The sequence below is a fragment of the Nannospalax galili genome, unplaced genomic scaffold (genome assembly GCF_000622305.1).
Source record: "Nannospalax galili isolate Female #2095 unplaced genomic scaffold, S.galili_v1.0 scaffold406, whole genome shotgun sequence".
In the NCBI taxonomy this organism is placed as follows: domain Eukaryota; kingdom Metazoa; phylum Chordata; class Mammalia; order Rodentia; family Spalacidae; genus Nannospalax; species Nannospalax galili.
The window spans coordinates 7,896,227-7,917,035 of NW_008357033.1; the positions used below are offsets into that span (position 1 = coordinate 7,896,227).

General features: G+C 51.2%; 1 protein-coding gene across 2 annotated transcripts in view; it reads right to left on the bottom strand.

Annotated features, from left to right (window-relative positions):
• Window positions 1-20,809, bottom strand: part of Fgd5 (FYVE, RhoGEF and PH domain containing 5) — a 95,251-nt gene that overhangs the window by 33,735 nt on the left and 40,707 nt on the right. For both annotated transcript variants that reach the window (XM_008854934.3, XM_017794809.2), the window contains exons 3-5: window positions 12,525-12,654; window positions 2,148-2,206; window positions 2,012-2,042 (exon numbers count right to left, since the gene is read on the bottom strand). In XM_008854934.3, coding sequence (XP_008853156.1) covers window positions 2,012-2,042; window positions 2,148-2,206; window positions 12,525-12,654 — 220 coding nt within the window. The remainder of the gene's footprint in view (window positions 1-2,011; window positions 2,043-2,147; window positions 2,207-12,524; window positions 12,655-20,809) is intronic.

Sequence of the window (20,809 nt, forward strand, 5' to 3'; positions counted from 1 at the left end):
CACACACACACACACACACACACAAAGACCTACTCAAGGGTAGATTTGAAGCCTTTTTCATCTTTGGGGGTACAAGGCCTGTTTCAGTAACAATGGCACCCAAGCAATCTGTACTATTTCAGAGTAGATGGGTGAGAGATAGAAAGTGAGAGCGAGAGGGAGAGAGAGAAAAGGGGAGGGGTTTTTAGATGAATGAATGCATGGGTGGATGGATGGATTGATGGATAGATGGGGGAAGGGGGGGTGTATGGATTGATGGATAAAGGGAAGGAGGAGTGGGTGACCAGGTAGATCAATGTATAGATGGATGGGTGGGCAGGTGGATGCATGGGCGTACAGGTGGAGACACGGGGTGGTAGATCAATAGCTGGATGAATGGATGGATGGGTAGATGGGTGGATGGGTAGATGGACAGGTGAACAGGTGGATGGGTAGATGGATAGATAGGTGGGTGAATGTGTGGATGGATGGGTGGATGAGTGGATGGATAGGTGGATGGATGGGAGGATAGATGTGTGGAAGGATGCACAGACATAGAGGTAGATGGGTGAATGGGTAGATAGATAGGTGGATGGATAGGTGGGTGGATAGATGGGTGGGTGGGTGGATGGTAGATGGATGGATGGATGGATGAGTGAATAGATAGATGGATGGGAAGATGCATGGACACAGAGGTAGAGGGATGGGTGGTAGGTCAATGGCTAAGTGGATATGTAGACAACTGAGTAGTGGGTGAACAGTGGTGAATGGCTGCACCAATGTGTTATTTGGTGCTGTGGAGATGACGGGGTCAAGGCTGTGTAGCTGGGTAGGAGATTGATGGATGGGCAGGACTGGGGCTACAGGGAGGCTCTTTCTTAAACAAAACAAAACAAAACAGCAAAAAGAAAAAGAAATGCTCTAGACCCCGAGGATGACATTGGCCAAGTCCTGAGGCTGGAAGTCAGAGCCCACTCCCCTCCCCACAGCACCATGACCCCAGGGGCCTTTCCAGCATGACAGAGAGCTCTGACAGTGGGGGGGTACTTGCCAACAATAGCAAGGAGGATGGACCCGGGGTTGGGGGGCTGGGGAGTACCCTGAAGTCTACAGTCTCCTTTAAGCCTAGCTTCCCTGGCTTGGAGCCATGTGTGGGGGGTTTCTATCACCTCTGTCTGCACAGGCTCCAGTGTGACAAATGCACTTGGTGGCACAATTCCCGAAACCAACTTATGCACTGTGATTGTTCCGGTCACTGGTGGCTCTGACAGTCTTTGAGATGTAGAAAGGAGCATTCCAGGCAATGAGAACCCAGTGTTGAATCCCAGTGGGACTGTGAAGTTCTCAGGTAGCTCAGAGGATGGGGACCATGATCCAGTTCTTTCTCAGTCTTTGAAATAGGGTCTCCCTGTGTAGCCCTACCTAGGCTGGCTTGGATTCATAATCCTCCTATCTCAGCCTTCTGAGTGCTGGGATCAAAGGCATGTGTCACCATACCCAACTTTCATACAGCAAGAGCTCAAAAAGATCCAAAAAGAATCTTGTGAGGCATGAGTCTGGCAGAAAGTGAGAACCAGACTGTCCCCATGTCAGGCTACCTTTCTGCCCCATGTCCAAAGGATCCCTTTACCACCAGGCCAGGTGCTACTGTCCCCAATGCGGGGGTGACTGAGAAAGCCCTTTGATTCTCTCAATTGGTGTCATCCTGTGGACATGTCACCACTGACATAAGGACCCAAATGTAAGATGCATGTATGGGGTTGGGGCATGCTGGAAGTCCTGGGATCCATCCCCAGTACCACAAAAACATGCACACACAAACTGCTCTGGATAGCCCCTCTGTCTACAAACACTCTCCCAGTGCCCTCCGCTAGCACTCCCACCCTGCACATCCATTAGCAGAGCAAGCTTCCCTGAAAAGCCTGGCCCAGTGCCTGAGCTCCTACACCTGTTACTGCTCCCTAATCTCTGCCTCACAGAGTCCATCCCTGAAAAGGGCAGTTAGTTAGAGACGATTCAAATGAGAACTTACCAGGCTTAAGTGCTGCAGCATCTGCACATATCTGCAGAGGGAAAGAGGATCGAGGCTGCATTAACTCTTTCATGACAAGCTGGGAGGGGCAAGGCTTACAAGGTTCAAGGCCATGGGCAGCTGCTGGGGCACTCACACTTTCTCAGAAGACAGCAGCTCCTGTGCGATGACAAGGGCTCTGGATTGTCCCTCTACCTGTGAAAGAAACAGTGATCAAAAGGGGAGACAGCTGAAGGGATACTCCTGAGTGTTCCCAGAGTCTGAGGTGGGTCTGAGCATTCCTCACGACCTGTGTGACCTTCAGTACGTGACTTACCCTCTTTGAACCTCTGTTTTCTCATCTGTACATGTGGGTATGAAGAGCATTTAACTCAAAAGTTTGCTGAGTGATGTCCAGTATGGTGCCCAATACACAGTCAGTGCTCAATAAACACCTCTTGTCATGGAGTGAGCTTGGCTTCCAGCTGCGGTCCCACCAAGCCTGACAACCTATGGTCTCTATACTAAGGAATCCTCTTCTGCTTGCTTTTGCACATGCTGTTCCACCAGTACTCTTTCCTCTGCCTGCCCAGCTCCTAGCCAGGCTTAAGATTCAGCCATGGTAGCCAGGCACCAAAAAGCCTCTTTTCATCTACCCACTCTACAGAAGGTGTTTCCTGAACACCTCCCCTTGCATCTGTCATTGGTGCAAAATGGCTATGTCTCCCCTGGAGGACAGGAACGTGAAGCCCACCTCTGAGTGACCAGTGCTGGCATATGGGAGCTCCTCTGTGTGAAAGAATGAATGAGCAAGCCAGTGAAGAATAGATGGTGGATGCTCATTCTTCTGGGTCTGAGGCTGGCCTCATCATGGATGCTGTTTAACCAGCTAAGGACCCAGCTTCAAAGATGTGGGAATACACTGACTGCCCACCAACAGGAGGGATGGGTGGAGCCAGACACCTGGGCTTTTTACCACCAGCAAACCTACCACACACCAGACATGGCTAATGATGGGTCCAGAAGTAGGCTCAAAGATGAAGAAGAGAGTGGGTACAGGGAGCAGAGCAGCAGGTGTGGTTGGAGACAGGTGGCTGTGGAGGGGCAGGGGTCACTCAGCCAGGACACTGGCTTCCAATGGAAGTTCCACCACTTCCCGGTACAATCCTGTGCAAATCTCTTTCTGAGGGCAAGTCTCAGTTTCCCCCATGCAGGTGTGCAGACAGAGCAAGCTCTGTGCCCTTTGGTGCCAAGCTATAGCTATGTCTTTCTGACCTTGAGGAATCCCTCGTTGGGTGAACATGTGAGTGATTGGATGTCTGCCTAGTTCAGACACAGTGTGTAGTTAACATGTGGAGTCAGAGCTCAGCTGCCTTCTGTCTCTGCCTCTCACTCATTGAACAGAACATTCCATTTCTCTGTGCCTTAATTCCCTTCTCTGTAAAATGGGTGCAACAAGTGTAGTTATCTACCACACACATATTGTGAGGATACAATAGGCATTGTGTACACCTCAGTCTTTTTACCCAGGTCTTTCGAATACAGGGAAAAACCAACTCATCTCCACACCCTGCCCTTGTGATGATGCACTCCTGACGCAGGTTTCTGCACATGCTGTTCCCTTTTCTCACAGTGCCTTTCCCCAGATCTTCTCAATTCACTTTCTGACTCTCTTAGGGCCCTGATATGTGGTCATAGCCTCAGTATGGCTATCCCTGAGCACGTGTATTAGCTACTTTCCTTGCTGTGACAAAATACCTGACAAAAGCAGCTTAAGGAAGAAGGGTTTATGTTGGATCTCAGTTTGAGGGAATACAGTCCACCATGGTGGGAAAGGCATGGCAGGAATGGGAGGCGGCTGGTCACATTGTGTCTGCAGCCAGGAAGCACAGGGAGGTGAATGTTAGCACTCAGTTCACTTTCTCCTTTTTATTCAGTCTAGGATCCCAGAGCATAGAATGGTGCTGCTCACCCCAAGTAGCCAAGTCTAGAAACTCCCCACAGACATGCCCAGAGGCTTCTCTCTTAGGTGGTTCTAGATCCTGTCAAGTTGACAACATGAACCAACAGCTCCTGACCTGGAAAACATGGGAAATCATTCTCTGCCCTGGGTCACAGATTGCTTTTAGTCATGGAGCCTTCCTACATGTTCTGTAATAATCAATGGAAGGCACAGCTGCTTCCGAGGGGATGACTGCAGCAGCCTGACCACCAGTGACACCCAAAATATCTTCAGACACTGCCAGGCAGACATCCTATACTGATAAAATCAGACAGTGTCCGGCATACAATATAGGTGCCAAATAAGCAAAGTCCTTCCTCAGCTGGTCCATCCCCAAAGTTTAAGTCCCTAGACCATCCTACCAGGGCAGAGGCTGGCCCAGGTCAGTCTGTCTAGCCTTCAACTGGGGTGTTCTGGCAAGAGAGTAAGTCCAGAGGCTGGGGAAGCCTCTGGTCCTCATTTGTCCCCTCCCTCCCATGGGAACCAGAGTGACTCATGTCTGGCTCCTGCATCTGCAGGGCCAGTGTAGGGCTCACAGTGTAGGGATCCTGGCATGTTCCTTGTAAGGGAAGATGCATCCGGCCAGTCCAGGCCTCAGCAGCCTAGGGGTTCTAGGGGACCTGTGGCAAAGCTTCCACATACAGAGCTATTTTGTAGGGAGGAGTCAGAGATGAGGAGAGCAGCAGGCCTCAGCCCCTCAGGGGCCAGTAACTCACCTGTTACGCAATGTTCGAAAAATCTGGTTTTAAATCCTAGGCTCTGTCCCTTCCTGTCTTGTGCCCTGGGGCGTTTTTCCCTTCTCTGAGCCTCCTCTGTCAGAGGAGATAATGATATCTACTTAATGATACAACAGGTCAGGTAGGAATGCTTAGGAGCTGCTGAGCATGGCTCTACCGTCTATACATGTTAGTTCCCTGAATCTAGGGACTGCAGCCACCTCTACTTTATAGATGTGGGAACCAAGACATGAATGAACCCTACCCTTTTACAGAGCCAAGAGTCTATCCTAGGTCCAGCCCCAGCACCCAAACACTGGCAGAGAGGTGGCACAGCTAGGTACAGGCATTCCCTAACTCAAGCTGAGGTCGTGTCTAATAAACCCACCTTAAGTTCAAAACACTGCAAGTCAGAATGTACTTAATCTAGGTGTGGTGGTGAGCATCTGTAATCTTGGCCCTCAAGGGAAGGATAAGGCAGGAGGATTACTTGAACCTAGGAGTTTGGGGCCAGCCTGCACAATGTAGCAAGGCCCTATCTCAAAACCAAACCAAACCAAACAAAATGCATTTGCTACTCCAGAAGCCCGTCATAAAAATTTTAAAATCCTAGGTCAGCCCACTGTAAGCTAAAGACCACTGCACTCAATGGACTGTGTCTGTCTGTGCTCACTGTAGGTAGCAGGTATCCCTGTGTAGTACCCAGTTGGTCCCCTTGGACTTGGTTCCTTCTAATCCCTGACCCTCAGAGCAGCAGCCACAAAGCTGTGAATAGGACAGTGCCAGACTCTCCCCCAAGGCTATGAGTGGCTGTGTGAGCATGGACCATCCCATCACAAGCCGTGGTTGCCTCATCTGAAAAATGGGTGTGCATCCCCCTACTACAAGGACATGATGATGGATGTGAGAGGTTACACTCTGTCCAGACTTTTGAAGTTATCATCATTAGCATTGTTATGATCTCAGAGCTGTCGGGGACAGATGTCTGGTAAGGCCCCAACACAGGCGGCTCTGCACGTCCCTCCTGCCAGACAGGCAGACTCAGGGTGGGACACTCAGGCTACCCTGCTTCAGTGACTCCATGATGATGGATGTGTCTTCGCTGGAGACGGCTGATGGGGAGGCCTGCCAGGCTTGGTGGCCCGAGGTTCTCCTCTGAAGCTGCTTCTGGGTGGGTCCCAACTGGGCCATTTAATACAGATATTTGTTTAACCAGGAAATGAACTGGGAGGCTGACGGCAGCGTCCAGGGACAGGCTTCTGGGAACAGGGCTCCTCCCATGAGCACGGGGTGGGGGCACAAGGGCCTGCGCGTGGCGTTGGCAAGACCCAGGCTGTGAGTGTTGACATCAGGCGACTGCCTGCCTCTGTCCAAGGCTGTCCCTAGGGCCACCCAGTCCTGTGCCTCTTCCCCATATCCCAGACAAACCAGCTGGTTTAAAGCTTGTCTATTCTGGGACCAGGGACTTCCTCCAGGGAGCCTCATGGTTAATCATTACATCCCAGGAAGAGTCAGGAATGCTCTTTACATTTCTCTGCCTCAGTTTCCCCAGCTGTAAAAGCAGGGTGCTTTGAGAAACCTGGGGTCCTCCTATTCCAACCACCATATCTGTGGGAAGCACTCCCCTGTAGCTTGCCAGGATGGCAACAGCAGGTGACGGCAAAGGAAGCCAGGAGAGCTCAGCCCTCCTCCCACAGCCCCCCACAAACATCGGAGAAAATCAACACAGAGGCTCAGTTTCCCACAGTCCAGTGGTAGGCCTCACTTCCACAGACGGGATGGAGAGTCAGGGGAGCTGCCTAAAAACCATGGAACTCTGGGAGGGAGCTCTGGGTCCATATACTGCCTTGGAACTTGGTGTGTGAAGTATCGGGGGACCTGACCTCTTTCTATTCCTGATGTCACCTCTACTCTGCTGAAGACCCTGAGCGAGCCCTGGATGGGCTTTGGTTCCCTTCTTGGGGAGCCGCCTTCTATTCCCCACTTCTACAAGTCAGACTGGTTGAGACACTATGACAGTGGCTGTGGCTGTGACTAGCGAGCTCCCATGCTGGGCAGCAAGAAGAGCTGGCTCATCATTCCACCTTCATGTTCCTCCATCTCACTTTGGTTCAGGAAAGTTCAGTACAATGTCAAAAGATAAAACGGTATGCCTTTGTCCAGTCAGTTCTTGTCTCCTGTAGGCCCTCCCTGACCTTTCCATGAGCCATGGTCTACCTTCCTGTTAGAAGAGCCCAGTTCCCCCAAGTTCCTGGACCTCCTGTATGCCCAAACCAGTCCTCAAACACCTCCTCAGTCATGCTTGGCACACACAACTGCCCAACCTCACAAACAGCCTTTGTTAGACTGGGAAATCTCTCTTGAAGAAAGTTCCTAAATGGTGCATGTGGAACTTAGTTTAAAGCTGACCAGATGAGGAGATGTCACTCTCCTGCTGTCCCAAGGCTGGGAACTGCATTAGCGTCTCCACTGGTATCTGCAGGGCAGCGTGTGCTACCGATGCACAGGGACCAGATGTTTGATGTGCAGGCTGGAACTGAGTTTCAGCTAGTGCCCAGGGGTTGTGAGGATCACAGCACCTTACAATCTAACTGTGGGTCTGGTGGGGCCTGGGTGTCTACCAAGTGCTGCCAACCCAGACTGGGCACTAAGCAGCAGCTACAGACGATAGAGATAAACTTTGCATAATGCCAGAGAAAGGAGCAAGGGAGACTGAAGCCCAAATCGCAAATAACTGCGGCCTCTAGGTAGGACACCCTCAGCATCCTCATGCCAGCAACATGCCCTTCCTGTCTGTGAGCCTGGCTTTGGTGCACAACACACAGACATCCTGGGTGTCTCTGGACCCCCTGAGTCTTTCTGGACCTTCAGAACACTGCAGCTCTGCACCCTCTTCCCCTCTCCACACTACCTGGAAGGGTCCCTGGTGTGACGATACCAATTGTAACCTCAGCAGGTCACAGGGAGTCAGGAGATGTAGGCTTGGCTCCTGGCCCTACCGTCATTGTGCAGAGTGACTTGAAGAGTAACACTTTTCTATTAAACTGCAACATGCAGAGCTTTGCCTTCCTTAAGTGCAGGGCTGGAGGCTAATTTATTCAGGTACTTTAGTCCCCCTCAATATCGATTGAATGCTTTTCATGCGCAGGGAACAAGGACATTACTGTGAACAGGACACATGTGGTACCTGCCATCCTGGGGCTCTGATAGGGAAAGGAAAACCACTCACAATTGGGCAGAGGAAAGAGGACACAATCCCAGGACTGAGAAATGAATCAGAAGGCTGGGATAGGGCACAGCAGGGTGTCTGGACACTGCAGGCAGCTGGGCGTGGTAGAGCAGCTGGGCACTGCAGGGTGGCCAGGAGGCCTCTCTGGTGAGGTGGTGTTTAGCTTGAGGCCTGCAGCCAGCCAGATGGCAGAAGGCTGGAGGAAATGGCAAGTGCAAGGGCCCTGGGGTAGGCTGAAGGGAAGACAGTATGTGGTTCTGTATCCTAACAATGCCTGGTTAAAGCCCAGGTGCTGGCTGACTTTTATTTGGTATGTGAATGAGACAAAGCAGGAAAAATGTGAAACACCAGGGCCCAGCCTTTAACATCCAGACTGGAAACACAAGAGGAAGAGAAAACTGGTGGGCAAAGGGCAAGCTCAGATTGCAGCACGTTGCACTTATGAGTCTGTGGGTTTTCTAGAAAGACACAGCAGCAGAGCAAGGGACATGGACGCAGGAAGGAGCTGGGGTGGGTCAGGACTTGGGAAATGTCCCATACAGGGAGGGAGCAGAACAGGACAGTTGGAGAAATGGAAAGAGAAATGGCAGAGATGGTGCCAGTGAAGCCTGGGGAGGAGGAGTCCCAAGGCCAGGGCTGTCAGAGGTGACGCTGGCACTGGGCATGGGGCCTATGTGGATGCATGGACAGGGGCTGGTTCTGGGCAGGGGGCAGTGTCTGCAGGGTACACGTGGAGGTGGACAAGTGGGAAGGGTTGTGGGTGCCTGTGAGGGCTTTGGGAAGACCCTGAGCATCTCTCCAGCCATCTCCCCTCCCCCAACACCCATGGCTCTGGCCCCTTCCTGCTCGTCCATCACTGGAGCTTCTCCCGCTTCTCACCCCAAGGCTGTTAAGACACCAGCTCAGACGTTCCTTCATAAGAAAGGAAACTGGATCCCTTCTGTACTGTAGGTGGGATCATAAGGAAATGTAGCTGCTGTGGGAAACTGTATAAAAGCTGTTGGAAAAATTTAAAACAAAATTATTACATGGTGGAATAACCCCACTTCTGGATACAGACTCAGTGACACCAGGGCTATAAGGAGGCATCTATACACGTTGGTTCACTGCTCACAATAGGTAGAAGGCAGAAGTGATGGGGGTGAGGGGAGGGTGAACAGACAGATAAAATGTGGTCTGGACAGTGGAGTATCACTCACTCTTGAAAAGGGAGTAAGTTCTGAGGCTTGCTACTACATGGGCAGACCTTATAAAAGGAACCAGTTGCAAGGGGACAAATGCTCTACTGTTCTATACATATACAGAGACAGGAAACAGTGTGGTGTGTGCTGGGATTGGAGAAATGAACAGAGAGAAGGCGGAGACAGCTGTACAAACTGAATGTGCTTAGCATCACTGAACTGTACACTTAAAATGGTTTAAGATGGGGCCTGGAGACCTGCTCAGTGGTTAAGAGCAGTGGTTGCTCTTGCAGAGGACCCGGGTTCAGTTCCCAGCACCCACATGGCTGACAACTGTCCTTAACTCCAGTTCCAGGGGCTCTAACACCCTCTTCTGGCCTCTGTGGGCATTGTATGACATGGGTACACTTGGATACATGCAGGCAAAACACTCATATATAAAATAAACATAATAAATATTTTACTAATAAAATGGTTACGATAGAAAGCTCAGAGGTAGAGCACTTGCCCAGCAGGTGAAGGGTCCAGGGTTCCATCTCCAGCACCACACACACAATAGTTAATATGGTTAATGCTAATGTCATATGCATTTTATCTTAATTTTCAACAACAACAAAAAGAAATAGAAAGGAGAAAACCCCAGAAGACTCTTCTTCTTCCCTGAGATTCCAGAATCTCTACCCAGAAGCCCTCCTCCCAACATCCTGGTTTGCATGGCTTGGGTCTTACAAAATAAGCAGCACCTCAATCCATCTTCAGTGTGGGGCTCCTCTGCCTCCATAGATGGGAAACTCTAGCAAGCCATGTAAGGGTCTGGTCTGAGGCTGCCACAGCATGTCAATCCTCACCTGGCACCCAGCAAGCCAGGGTGCTCATTAAATACACTGTGGTTGAGGATGCTGAGAAGGGGGCATATGTCCCCACACCCCTGACACACCTGGGGCAGGAAAAGTGAGCACCCTGAGCTCCAGATCTGTGTGAGGCCTGATGGGAAAAACATTGGCCAAGTGGCCATGAACTTGGCGCAAGGGTCAAGGCGAGGTTGCAAGCGGAAGGACTGGGGCCCAGGTGGGTGACCCGGCTGGGGCGGTGAGTGGTGTGGCAACAGTGTGGGCAAGGGGAGGGCACATGGGCCCAGCCTCGGGAGACCACGTGGCACAGCTGGGAAGTTCTGGCCCTAGGAAGCATAGTAAAGCACAGCCTGCAGTGGGGGAGGACGTGTGGGGAGGGCATGGCTCCTGGCTGGGCTCTGGTCTCAAGGGAGCTGGTATTTCTCCTGAAAGGTCCCGGTCAGTCTGCAGAGCAGGCTCACTGTCAGGCAGGAGGGGCACACCAGCCAGCAGCTTCTCAATGTCGCCTTTCACAGCAGAGCTATTTTGAGTCCTTCTTGCTTTCCTTTCTTCTTCCCTCCTCCTTTCCTTCAACCTACACCCTTTGTGTGTCTCAGTAGGAGAGGGGTGAGGCCAGACACGGGGGCAGACTGGCTGGACTCGGCCTCCTGTTCCCCTCCAAACCCTGCCCGACTCCTGACTTGGCTGCCAAACATCTGGGAAGGGCGAAGCTCACTGCTGCACCCCACACCTCCCTCCTGTGACTTGGGTCACTTCCTCTAACTGCTTACTTCTCTCTAGGGGTGGTCAGGGCTGGAAAGTTCCTGCTTGCCTCCTGCATAAGTTACATATGCACAGAGATGAGGGGTCTCCAACCCAGGTGAAGACGGAGCACAGGGGACAACAGAGTCCTCTCTGGGCTCTCCTGACCAGTACTGCTGAAAGGTGGGATGGTTCCCCCTCACTGCCCATCACCACTCCAGCCTCCACAGCCTCAGGCCTTTAGGAGTTTGGAGCTTCTGTGGGAGGCACAGCAGCAGACATGGAGGTGAAGCATGCTCTCTGAGCTCCTGCCATCTGCCCTGGAGAAACACTTTTTGTGTGAGATGAAACCCAGGACCTCTCACAGGAGACAGGCACCCTTCCACAGAGCCACATCTCAACCCAGGAAAACCCTGCACTTTCATATCAGGAAATGAGAGAACAAGCTCACCACAATGCTGTCAGGTGAACAGCAAACAAATCAGACACTGAATGTTCCTTGGTCCAGGTAGCTAGAGAAGGGCCAACCCATACACAAAGAGGAATATTACACAACAATGAAAATGTGTATTCAGAGATCTGTGTACCAATGTGAGAAGTCCTCTGTGGTACTGTGGTAAAAAAAATTCACACAAACCATGTCAGGTTCCTGATGATTTGAGAGGGTTTCTGCAGAAGTAACTCCACAAACGGTACACTCTACTTCCCGTTCATAGTGATTTATGTGGGAGAAGCAAGGGAAGTTCTGGAAGGGAACATACTACACTTTGTACTACATGTGAGGGTTTGTGAAGGGGTTCAGCTGAGGGTCCATGGAGGAGTCCATTCCTGTCTGTAGGGATCTAATGGGCATGGGGGCGGGCAGTGACACCTTGTGCAAGGAAAATGGATTCCATTTCCTTCCTCCCTTTCTGTGTATATGCATATTCATCTGGATACATTCATGCATGCTTGTATGTGGAGGTCAGAGGTCAACACTTGGTATCTTCTTGCAGCAACATGAGAAGGAGCCCAAAGGTGAGAGCCAGGTCCACAGCCCAGCTTCCACAGCCGGCATCTTCTCTTGCCTGACTTCCTGAGGAAGAGTTGGGCACAGAAAGGCTTTGGAGGCAGTAGACATGTAGGAGTGTGGCAGGGGAGTTCAAGCCTATACTCTCATCACAGTGCAGTCCCTGAGTCCTGAAATCTGGTCTGTCACCCTTGAGGATTCCTAGGACACACCTGTTCTCCTCTGCCTCCGTGGCTCTTGCAGATATCCATGGTGGGAAGCCATCTGGCTCCTAGAGGGTCATGGAAAGCCTGAGGTGTCAGTGAGCAGTAAGTGAGGCCCACCATGGGCTCCCCATGGACAGTGACCACCACTACCATAGCTCCAGTCTGCATTAGGACATGGCCCACTCCATGTCCCCAAACAGCCCCTCTATTACCTCCTCCTACCACAGCTCTGTTGTACGATCAGGCAAAACCAGTGTGCATCCGATTCTGTGTTCTGTCAACAAAACTCCTCAGTCTCCTCATCCCACCTCACGGATGAGGAACCAGAGGCCCAGGGGCTCAGTCCCACTAGACTCCAGGTCTGTCCTGATTCAGAGCATGCAGCTTCATTTCACATCATCCACAAAGACTTTGGGAAGCTCCATACAGAGGAAAGTGTCTCCAACTGTGCTTCTGAGAGCCACAGTCTCTGCCCAGTGATCTGGTGCCCAGCACCCAGGCCTTTGGCTTGAGGGGCAGCTGACAGTGAGATGTGGGGAGCGGCCTTCACATCTTGGATCCATACCCCCTCCCCATCCCTTCACTTGGGGGTGTCCTACCTTGTGAGTAAGGCTTGGATCTTTCGATGTGCTGTCCTCCTCTTCTGAGCTTCCCTGCTCTTCATCTGACATGAGGTCCTCTTTGGGGGCCGCTGAAATAGGACAGACCTTGTAGGGTTCTGTGTAGGCGCTGGGCAGAACAAGGCAGTGGGTTAGAGCTGGTTGTCTCAGCAGAACCAAGCACACTCTTCCCTATCCTGGCCACACCAATCCCTCCCTGTCCTGGGCATGTCAGGCTCTCTGTGGCACTAGCGCTGTTACACACTACCTAAGACAACTCTGGGGTCCTGTCTGTCAGGTCTAGGCAGGCTGAGACTTTGAGGAAGGCTCAGGCAATTGATTGTGAGGGTAGGTGCTCAGTTTGACTGGACTGGCCTGGTCAGGCAGCAGGGTCAGTCCTCAGACTAGGGCATCCTCTTGGCCTGAGCAATGGGTTGTGTACTAGGCATGCATGTCCAGCCCCTAGTCTCAACCATCAGTGGATTGTGGGTGAGACAGTAGGGCATCCTCTTGGCCTGAGCAATGGGTTGTGTACTAGGCAGAGTCCAGCATGCATGTCCAGCCCCTAGTCTCAACCATCAGTGGATTGTGGGTGAGACAGTCCAGGTGTGAGTTTCCAACTGGACTCCCAGAAATCCTGACTTCCACCTCACCCTGGTGGTGCTGTGGGGAACCTGGATTATCCAGGTGTGCTGTCTACCAGTAGGCATTGTCTTTAATTAAGTAGTCCCACATGCTCCAGGCACACTGACTGGCTGTGGCTCCTGCCACGCCTGGGGCTGAACGGGGCATAATCACTGGTGACTATATGTGTTTTCTGTCTTCCAAGGTGAATGATTCATGTGAGTAAGGCCTGTGAGCCCTGCGGGAGGCTCTGGACCCATCCTAAGAACTTCAGTTCCCTTCTCCCCTCTCTTAGCCCACCTGACCATACAAGCGCAGCAATTGTTCCACAGGGGAAGGTGGGGTCCTCTCCTCAAAAACTCTCAGTGACTCCCTCTTGCCACTGACAAGGTAGCCTCAGACTGCTTCTAATGAAACTTCTCAAAATACAGGCACCTGGCCATCTTGCTTTTTTTTTTTTCTGTCTTAGCCCCAACTGGCCTGGAACTCACTATGTAGACAAGGCTGGCCTCAACTCACAGAGATCTACCTGTCTCTGCTTCCCAGTGCTGGGATCAAAGATGTGTACCACCACGCCCGACTCCATCTTGAATTCTTATCAAGTACTTATTTCTGATTTGGGGACACAAGGATGGAACACTGGTGGTGGGTAGGTAGAAGACATGGAGCCTCTACCTCCTAGACTGACAGGCTAGAGCATTGCCCATGCTCAGACCCCAGAGCCAGCGGGGGAGGCATGGCCAGGCAGCAGCCTTACGGGAGGAGAGGCAGAGCCTTCAGCTACAGCTAAGGCATGGGAGCCACCCGTGATGCCAGTCAGGCCCAGGCAGCTGGGTCCCTGCAGTGTCTTCTGCTCCACAGAGCCACCCAACCAGATGGATCAGGGACAGGGTGGCCTGGGCTCTCTCAGTGTCACTGAGCCCTGGTCCTGCCTTCTGGAGCCACCAGGGCTGGTGTGTAATTGCTTGTATTTGTCCCACAGGCAGGTGGCAGGGATCAGAAGGCACTCCCTCTCACAGAAGAGGCCACACTCACCCAGCGGGAGCCTATTATGCCCACACAAGACCCTTGCTCATAGAGGGTGAGTGCAGGAATGGTCATTTGCACTTCTGAACTCTCATCAGGGAACAGAGGGCAAGGTCAGGCCTTTTCTAGGACTTACTGGGGAGAAAGAGAGAGCATCTCCCCTGAGCAGCAAGCATCTCCCTGAGTAGCCACCACTAAGCTCCTCTCCCACATTCACCCTCTATAGACCCCAGAGTCCACTGGTGCCCCCATCACAGCCTCTGTAGTCTAGGCAACATCCTGTCTGAGGTCTGAGACATCCAGTTCCGCCCTGACTGTCCACCCATCTGTTCTCCATCCACTGACCAGAAGGACCTTGAAACTCACTCTTCATGTGGCTGTTTGCTTAAAACTCTTTGGGAATATTCTGGTGTAGTCTGGAGTGGCCCCCATGGCCCAGCCTGTAGTTCACAGGCATTCTGATTAAGACAGCAGGCAGATCTTGGGGGCTGGAAAGATGGCTCATGTCTGCTGTGTATGCATGATGGCCTGAGCCTGGGTCCCCAGTACCCACAGAAATTCTGGGCACGGTGGCACCCATCTAGAATGCCAACACTGGGGAGATGGGAGGGGTGGAAAAGACAGGATCCCTGCTTATCAGCCAGCCTAGCTCAACGGAAAGCTCTGTGTTTGGTGAGAGACCCTGTGTCAGCAAAAACTAAGGTGCAGCCCAATGGAAGAAGATACCCGATGTTGTCCTCTGGCCTCCACATGCATGTGCATACACCCACAGGAACATGTACACAGAGACGGGGGAGAAGGGAGGGAGAGACAAGAGACAGGGAAGGGGAGGGGGCAGGGGGAGGGGGAGGGAGAGGGAGATCTGTCAGCTTGGTTGGAAACTCAGCTCTACCACTTCATACCAGTTGCTCCCCCTTCCTGTGCCTCAGCTCCAGTTTCTATTTTCAACCTCAAACAGTAATGCAGGTATATGGACTATTTCCACAGTTAATGAAGCTCCTGTAGCAGAGGCTCTCAGCAGAGGGTGGGGATACTCACTAGATGGCAGCAGCAGATGGCTGCATATATCAGGCTAGCCCACTGGAAGAAGAAACTACAGCCGCCCACCCTCACGTTGACTGGCACCTCACTGGCTCTCTGGTGCCCCCTGCAGATGGACTGGAAACAATAAAAGTGCCCCCTCCCACCTCCCATAGTGACTCAATGCTGGGTGAAACAGCATGAGGGGCAGATGGTCAGCTCAAGTCCAGCAGCCAAGACCTAGAACCTGAGCATCAGGAAGAGGAGTAGCTGTGGCTGTGTGACTCAGGCGAGTCAAGCTGGCAGCCAGTCACCATCGCCAGCTCAATTGGATGCAGAAGCACCAAGGAGATTAGAAAAGCACAGCTCTGCATGGTCTGAGGTTTCCAGAGAGGACCAACTGCAGGATAAAGACCCACTGTGGATATGGGCAGCACCATCCAAGGCTGGGGGCCTGGAGGAGAAGGAGGGGAGAAGGAGAAAGCCCACCAGCCCAGGGAATTCTGTCACTGCTTCCTGGCCACATGAGCTGCTCCACTGCACCTTTCCACCATGATAGACTGAAACCCTGAGTCATGATCAACCTTCCCTCCCTGAAGTTGTTTCTCTCACAGTGACAGAAAGCTGACCAATACACATAACCTCTGTTTCTCATCACTCAAGAGAGGGTTGCTGAGCACTGTGGGGTTACAACAGAGCACCAGGGTGAAGGTGGCTGCTTCTTGGTCCTTTGTAGCCCACAGAAGAGCCAACTTAAACTTTCACCAAACTATGTCCTCCCTCCACCTCTACTTCTACTTTAAAGAGAACATGACAAGCTGCCCAGAGTCTGTCACCTTAAATGACCTGCCAGATGAGCCTGGGCCTTTCCAGCAGCCTAGAGTCATAAAAAGGCATGTGTCTCCACTGTGATGCCCCATGCTGTCCAACTCTGATCATTAACTTCCATCCTCTCTAACAACGCAGTCAAGACAGCCTCATAACTCATCAGAAAGCACTTCCCCTTGGGAAAGCTCAGAGGGAGCTCGAGCCCTAGAGTCCACTCCAGCTGATGCAGGGACAGATGACTGAGGCCAGACTGTGCATGGAATCTCTACTGATGCTCCCCAGCCCAGTGAGGAGGGGAGGGAAAGGAGGGACTGAGGCTGAACTCTGCAAGCTGGAACCACTGAGCAATGGAGAAAAGCTATGAACACGAGGGTCACAGTTAGCAGAGCAGCTGCAAGAACCTTGGAGCAGAGGTGGGGAACAAAGTCAGAATTTCTACGCCCCCCCCAACAGTGGTCACCCTTCCCAAGACCCCAGCACGTCCTCGGTTCACAGACCATCCCTTTAGAGCCTGCCCAGGTGGCTCCTTCCCTTCAGCTATGTCCTTGGGGCTCTGAACTGACCGATCCCATGTTCTACCTCCTCAAAGGGCCACTGAGTTCCCCCTGAGGACAGATGTCACCTACTCTCAATGGGACAAGGCACAGAGGAAATCTGATGGTGGAGATAGCCTAGAGGATGGGAGCTCACCATCAAGCCAGGACCCAGTTGGCTTTGTGGCTGCCACCCTGGGCCTCAGTTTCCACATCTATAAAAGGGAAATGGGGGGATGGAGAGATGGCTCAGCAGTTAAAAACACTGGTTGTTCTTGCAGGAGACCTGGGTTCGAATCCCAGCACCCACATGGCAGCTAACAACTGTTCATAACTCCAGTCCCAGGGGATCTGACAGCCTCTTCTGACCTATGAGGGCATTGCACAACATGGGTGCACTTACCTACATGCAGGCAATACATGCATACATATAAAATAAACATAATAAATAACTAAATAAATAACTAATAAAAAAGGGAAATGGAGGGTGGATTGTGTTGAGCACAAAGCATGCAGGGCCGATCATCCCTGGGCTGAGGCCTCAGGTATCCCACCACCTGGCCTGTCTGCTACAGCCTTGCATCTGTGGAAAGCTTGGCTCTGCTCCTCCTGTGGAGAATGTGGCCTGTTCCTGGGGTTAGCCAAGAGGTAGAGAGCCTTGTAATCATTCCCAGAAAGAGCTCCAAGGAGAGACTTTTTAGAAAATTCAGTTTCCCTTTCTCATTAAGTAAAAACAAAAGTCGTCCTGCTCCCTGACCTGTGATGTCCCCTTGACACATCGGGGCTTAGGAAGGGTTGCTTTCTGCTTGTAACAGCTCTAAGGAGACGTGATTCGCAGACCATGAATTTTACCGTTGCTCAGCATATGACTCTGTTCCTTTTACTGTACTCCTAGGATTATGCACATACCACCACCTCTAACATAAGGACATTTTCCTCATCTGCACGCCCTTCAGCAGTCACTAACAATCAAGGTCCCTGGGTCCTGGCAACCTCTAACCTCCGCTCTCTGCTCTCAAAAGTTGTAAAAATGGACTCCACAGTAGAAAAGGACCCCCTTTGTGTCTGGCTTCTCTTACTCGGCATGATGTTTTGAAGGCTCACCAGTGCTGCAGCAGGTATCAACACTTTATTCCTTTTCATGGCTGAATAATATGACACTATATGGAGAGACTACAGTCTGGAATATCTCCTGGTTTTGCTACTGTGATTAATGCTGCTGGGAATAGAATACTAATTCTTATGCATCTTTTCTTATATGTGTCTTTTCTTTTCTTTCAGACATGGGACTGCCAGTAACATGGTTGCTCTGTGTTTTGAGTTTTGAAGAATGGCCAAACTATCTCCCCATTTTATATCCCCACCAGCTCTGCATAAGGGTTCTAGTTCCTCTACATTTGGGCCAACATTTCTCAGTGTTGGTCTTTTTAAAGTATTAGCTGCCCCTGTAGGCTTTGAAGTGGTTTTACAGGGATTTTCAAAGAATTCCCTGATCCCAGAGCCCAGCTTTGTGTCTTCCAGCTAAAGAGGAAAAAACAATCATTAACTGGGTTGGAAAGGTGTTATTTTCAGATATTCAATGAGGCTCAGAAGTCTAATGAAATGAAACCTTTTGAAGACCTGCAGAAGCCTCATAAAACAACAGGCTGATATAACGAGGTAATATACTAGAACAATCCATGAGCCAGAGCTGTAAATTTGCCAGTCCAACAAGGTCTCAGGCTTCAGCCTGGGGAAACAGCAGCCTCTGCTGTGATCAGATGAGTGTCCCTAGGGGTTCACGTGTTGAAAGCTGGGTCCCTAGGGTGGCTACTAGAAGGTTCTGGAACCTCAAAGGGGAGGCTTTGTGGGACCAAGTTAGATTATTGGGGGATGTTAAGGTTATTGGGGATGTGCCCTTGAAAGGGACTATGAACCCTGACCTTACCTCTTTCCTCCCTCTCCCTCTTCCTGGCCATGAAGTAAACAATTTTGTTCTGCCATCTGTTTCCACCATGATATGCCACCACAGGTGCAACACAATGGGGCCAGCCCATCCTGGACCAAAAGTTCGAAAGCTGTGAGCTTAAACAAACCTTTTCTATATGTAAGGTGATTCTTTCAGGCATTTTGTCACAGTGATGAAAGCTGATGAACATATTCAATTTGGGGTACTGATGTGGGCAGTAGGCAGGACCTGTATTTCTGGTCCTTAGCTATACTGTTGGTACCTGGGCCCAGCCTACAGGAAGCAGTAGGAAATAGTCATTTGTTCACAGAGATGTATCCAGCCACAGAGCTCTTAGGCAGCACCTGCAGAGCCCCACCCACCCCAGCAAAAGAGACAATGCCCCCTGGTCCTGTGGAGGTCTCTGAGACTGAAGTACAGGAGGGAGGTCAAGGGTACATGATATAGAATCTGCCTGCCTCAGCTCAAACCCATTCTGCTACTAAGTAGCCCAGTGATCCTGGGCAAGGTGCTTAACCTGGCTCCCTGCCCCAGTCTGGTGGTCTGTAAAATGGGAAAGGTAACAATGATCCTATCCCAGGGTTTATGTGAGAATGAGCTACAGGGATGTATAGACATGGGTGGCCCAGAACAGTGCTTGGTGATTTTATTCTGCTTCAGTGTGAGCTGAAAGGCAGGCCGAGCTATGAGACAGGCAGAGTTCCTCAATACAAACAGACTGGCATCTAGTCCTGCCTTCGCCACCAGCTTGTTGGATGACATTGGGTAGACTCCTTGTCCTCTCTGGGCCTCAGTTTCCTCAAATGTAAATGAATAGGCCATTCCTCTGGTGGTGTTCTGTCATATTTTGTCCATAGTTATATATGTTCCTATAACAGTCACCTGTACCTTGAAGGTAGGAATCAGGGGCTTGTGATGTCTGTGTCCCCATGAATACCCCATGGCAGATACCCAGATCTGCACTGGGTGCCTGTTCTCTCCTGGTTAGCCAACCTCAGTGAGGCCTTGTTCTGTCTGCACATATGACACAGAGCTGGGCCTGCTCTGGGAGGTGCCTGGGGTGCAGTTCTGGACATGCTCTGGGAGATGCCTAGGGCCCAGTGCTGGGTGTGCTGTGGGAAACTCTTGTTGCTTTTGCTGAGGAAGCCTCAGCAGGTGCTGCTGCTTCTCCTGAGCATGTTGTAGCCAGCCACATCTCTGTGGATAAACTATTGTTTCCCACTGAGCCCACTGGTTTTTCTAGATACCAGTTACAGGACAAGGGAACACCTGGAATGGATCTGCCCTCCAGAACACAGGCACAGGGCTCTGAAACTGGAAGGTGGGAGGTCCCACTGTCCTTGCTGACGGTATAAGCTGTCCTGCCCAGCCCAGCCTTCAGCACTGGCCCAGCCCAAAGCAGGAGGAAACAGGGACACATCAGCCTATCATTTTCAGAATATCCCCACAGGGCTGCAGGAAGGGCAGGAGTCACTCTTGCCTTGGCAGTGGCAGAGGATGTGGTGGCCTGCAATGGGAGGGCACTGCACACCACATCTGAAGCCGCTGGGAGCCAGGCGAGGGGTGGCTGCAGGGTACATGCAGGATTGCTGTGGAGGTCAGCAAACCCACCCCTTCCCTTTTTCCTCCCCATAGTGCAGCTAGCCAGGGACAGCAAGCAGCAGCCTGGCAGAACAGCTGTGTAATGAGCACACCCGGGTGCCCAGAGCTGCACCTTCTTAAACTGTGGATCATGACCCCATATGAGCTGTGGAACTGAACATGGGTGTCACAAAAAATCACCACTGATAAGTTTCTGGACATGCAATGACAAAAAATTAATTCTAAATCAAACACTTCATGACTCTGAGGCGTTTCCAGCAGCATTTGTTCCAGTTGTGTTATGTGACTTCACTGCAACCTGGGCTGTGAACACACAAGGTGTGCTAGCACCCAGTAATACCCAAACACCTTGGCCCAGATGCAAGACTGCTGTGTTTAGGAACTGCAAAGTGCTCTGCTCTTAAAGAAATAAAATGGTTAACTTTATGGAAAACAAAGGCTTCATATTTTCCTATCGTCATTCCCCAGCATATGTGTCAAATTAGTGTATTTTTGGATTGTTTTATGTTGGAATTTTTTATTTTAAAAATTATTGTTTGACACTTGCTGATTTTCCAGAGGACCCATTCCCAACACCCACATGGTGGCTAAAAACTCTAGTTCCAGGGAATCCAACGCCCTCTTCTGGCCTCTGCAGGGCATTGCATGCAGGTGGTACACTTAACATCCATGCAAACAAAACACTGATACACATTAAAAAAATT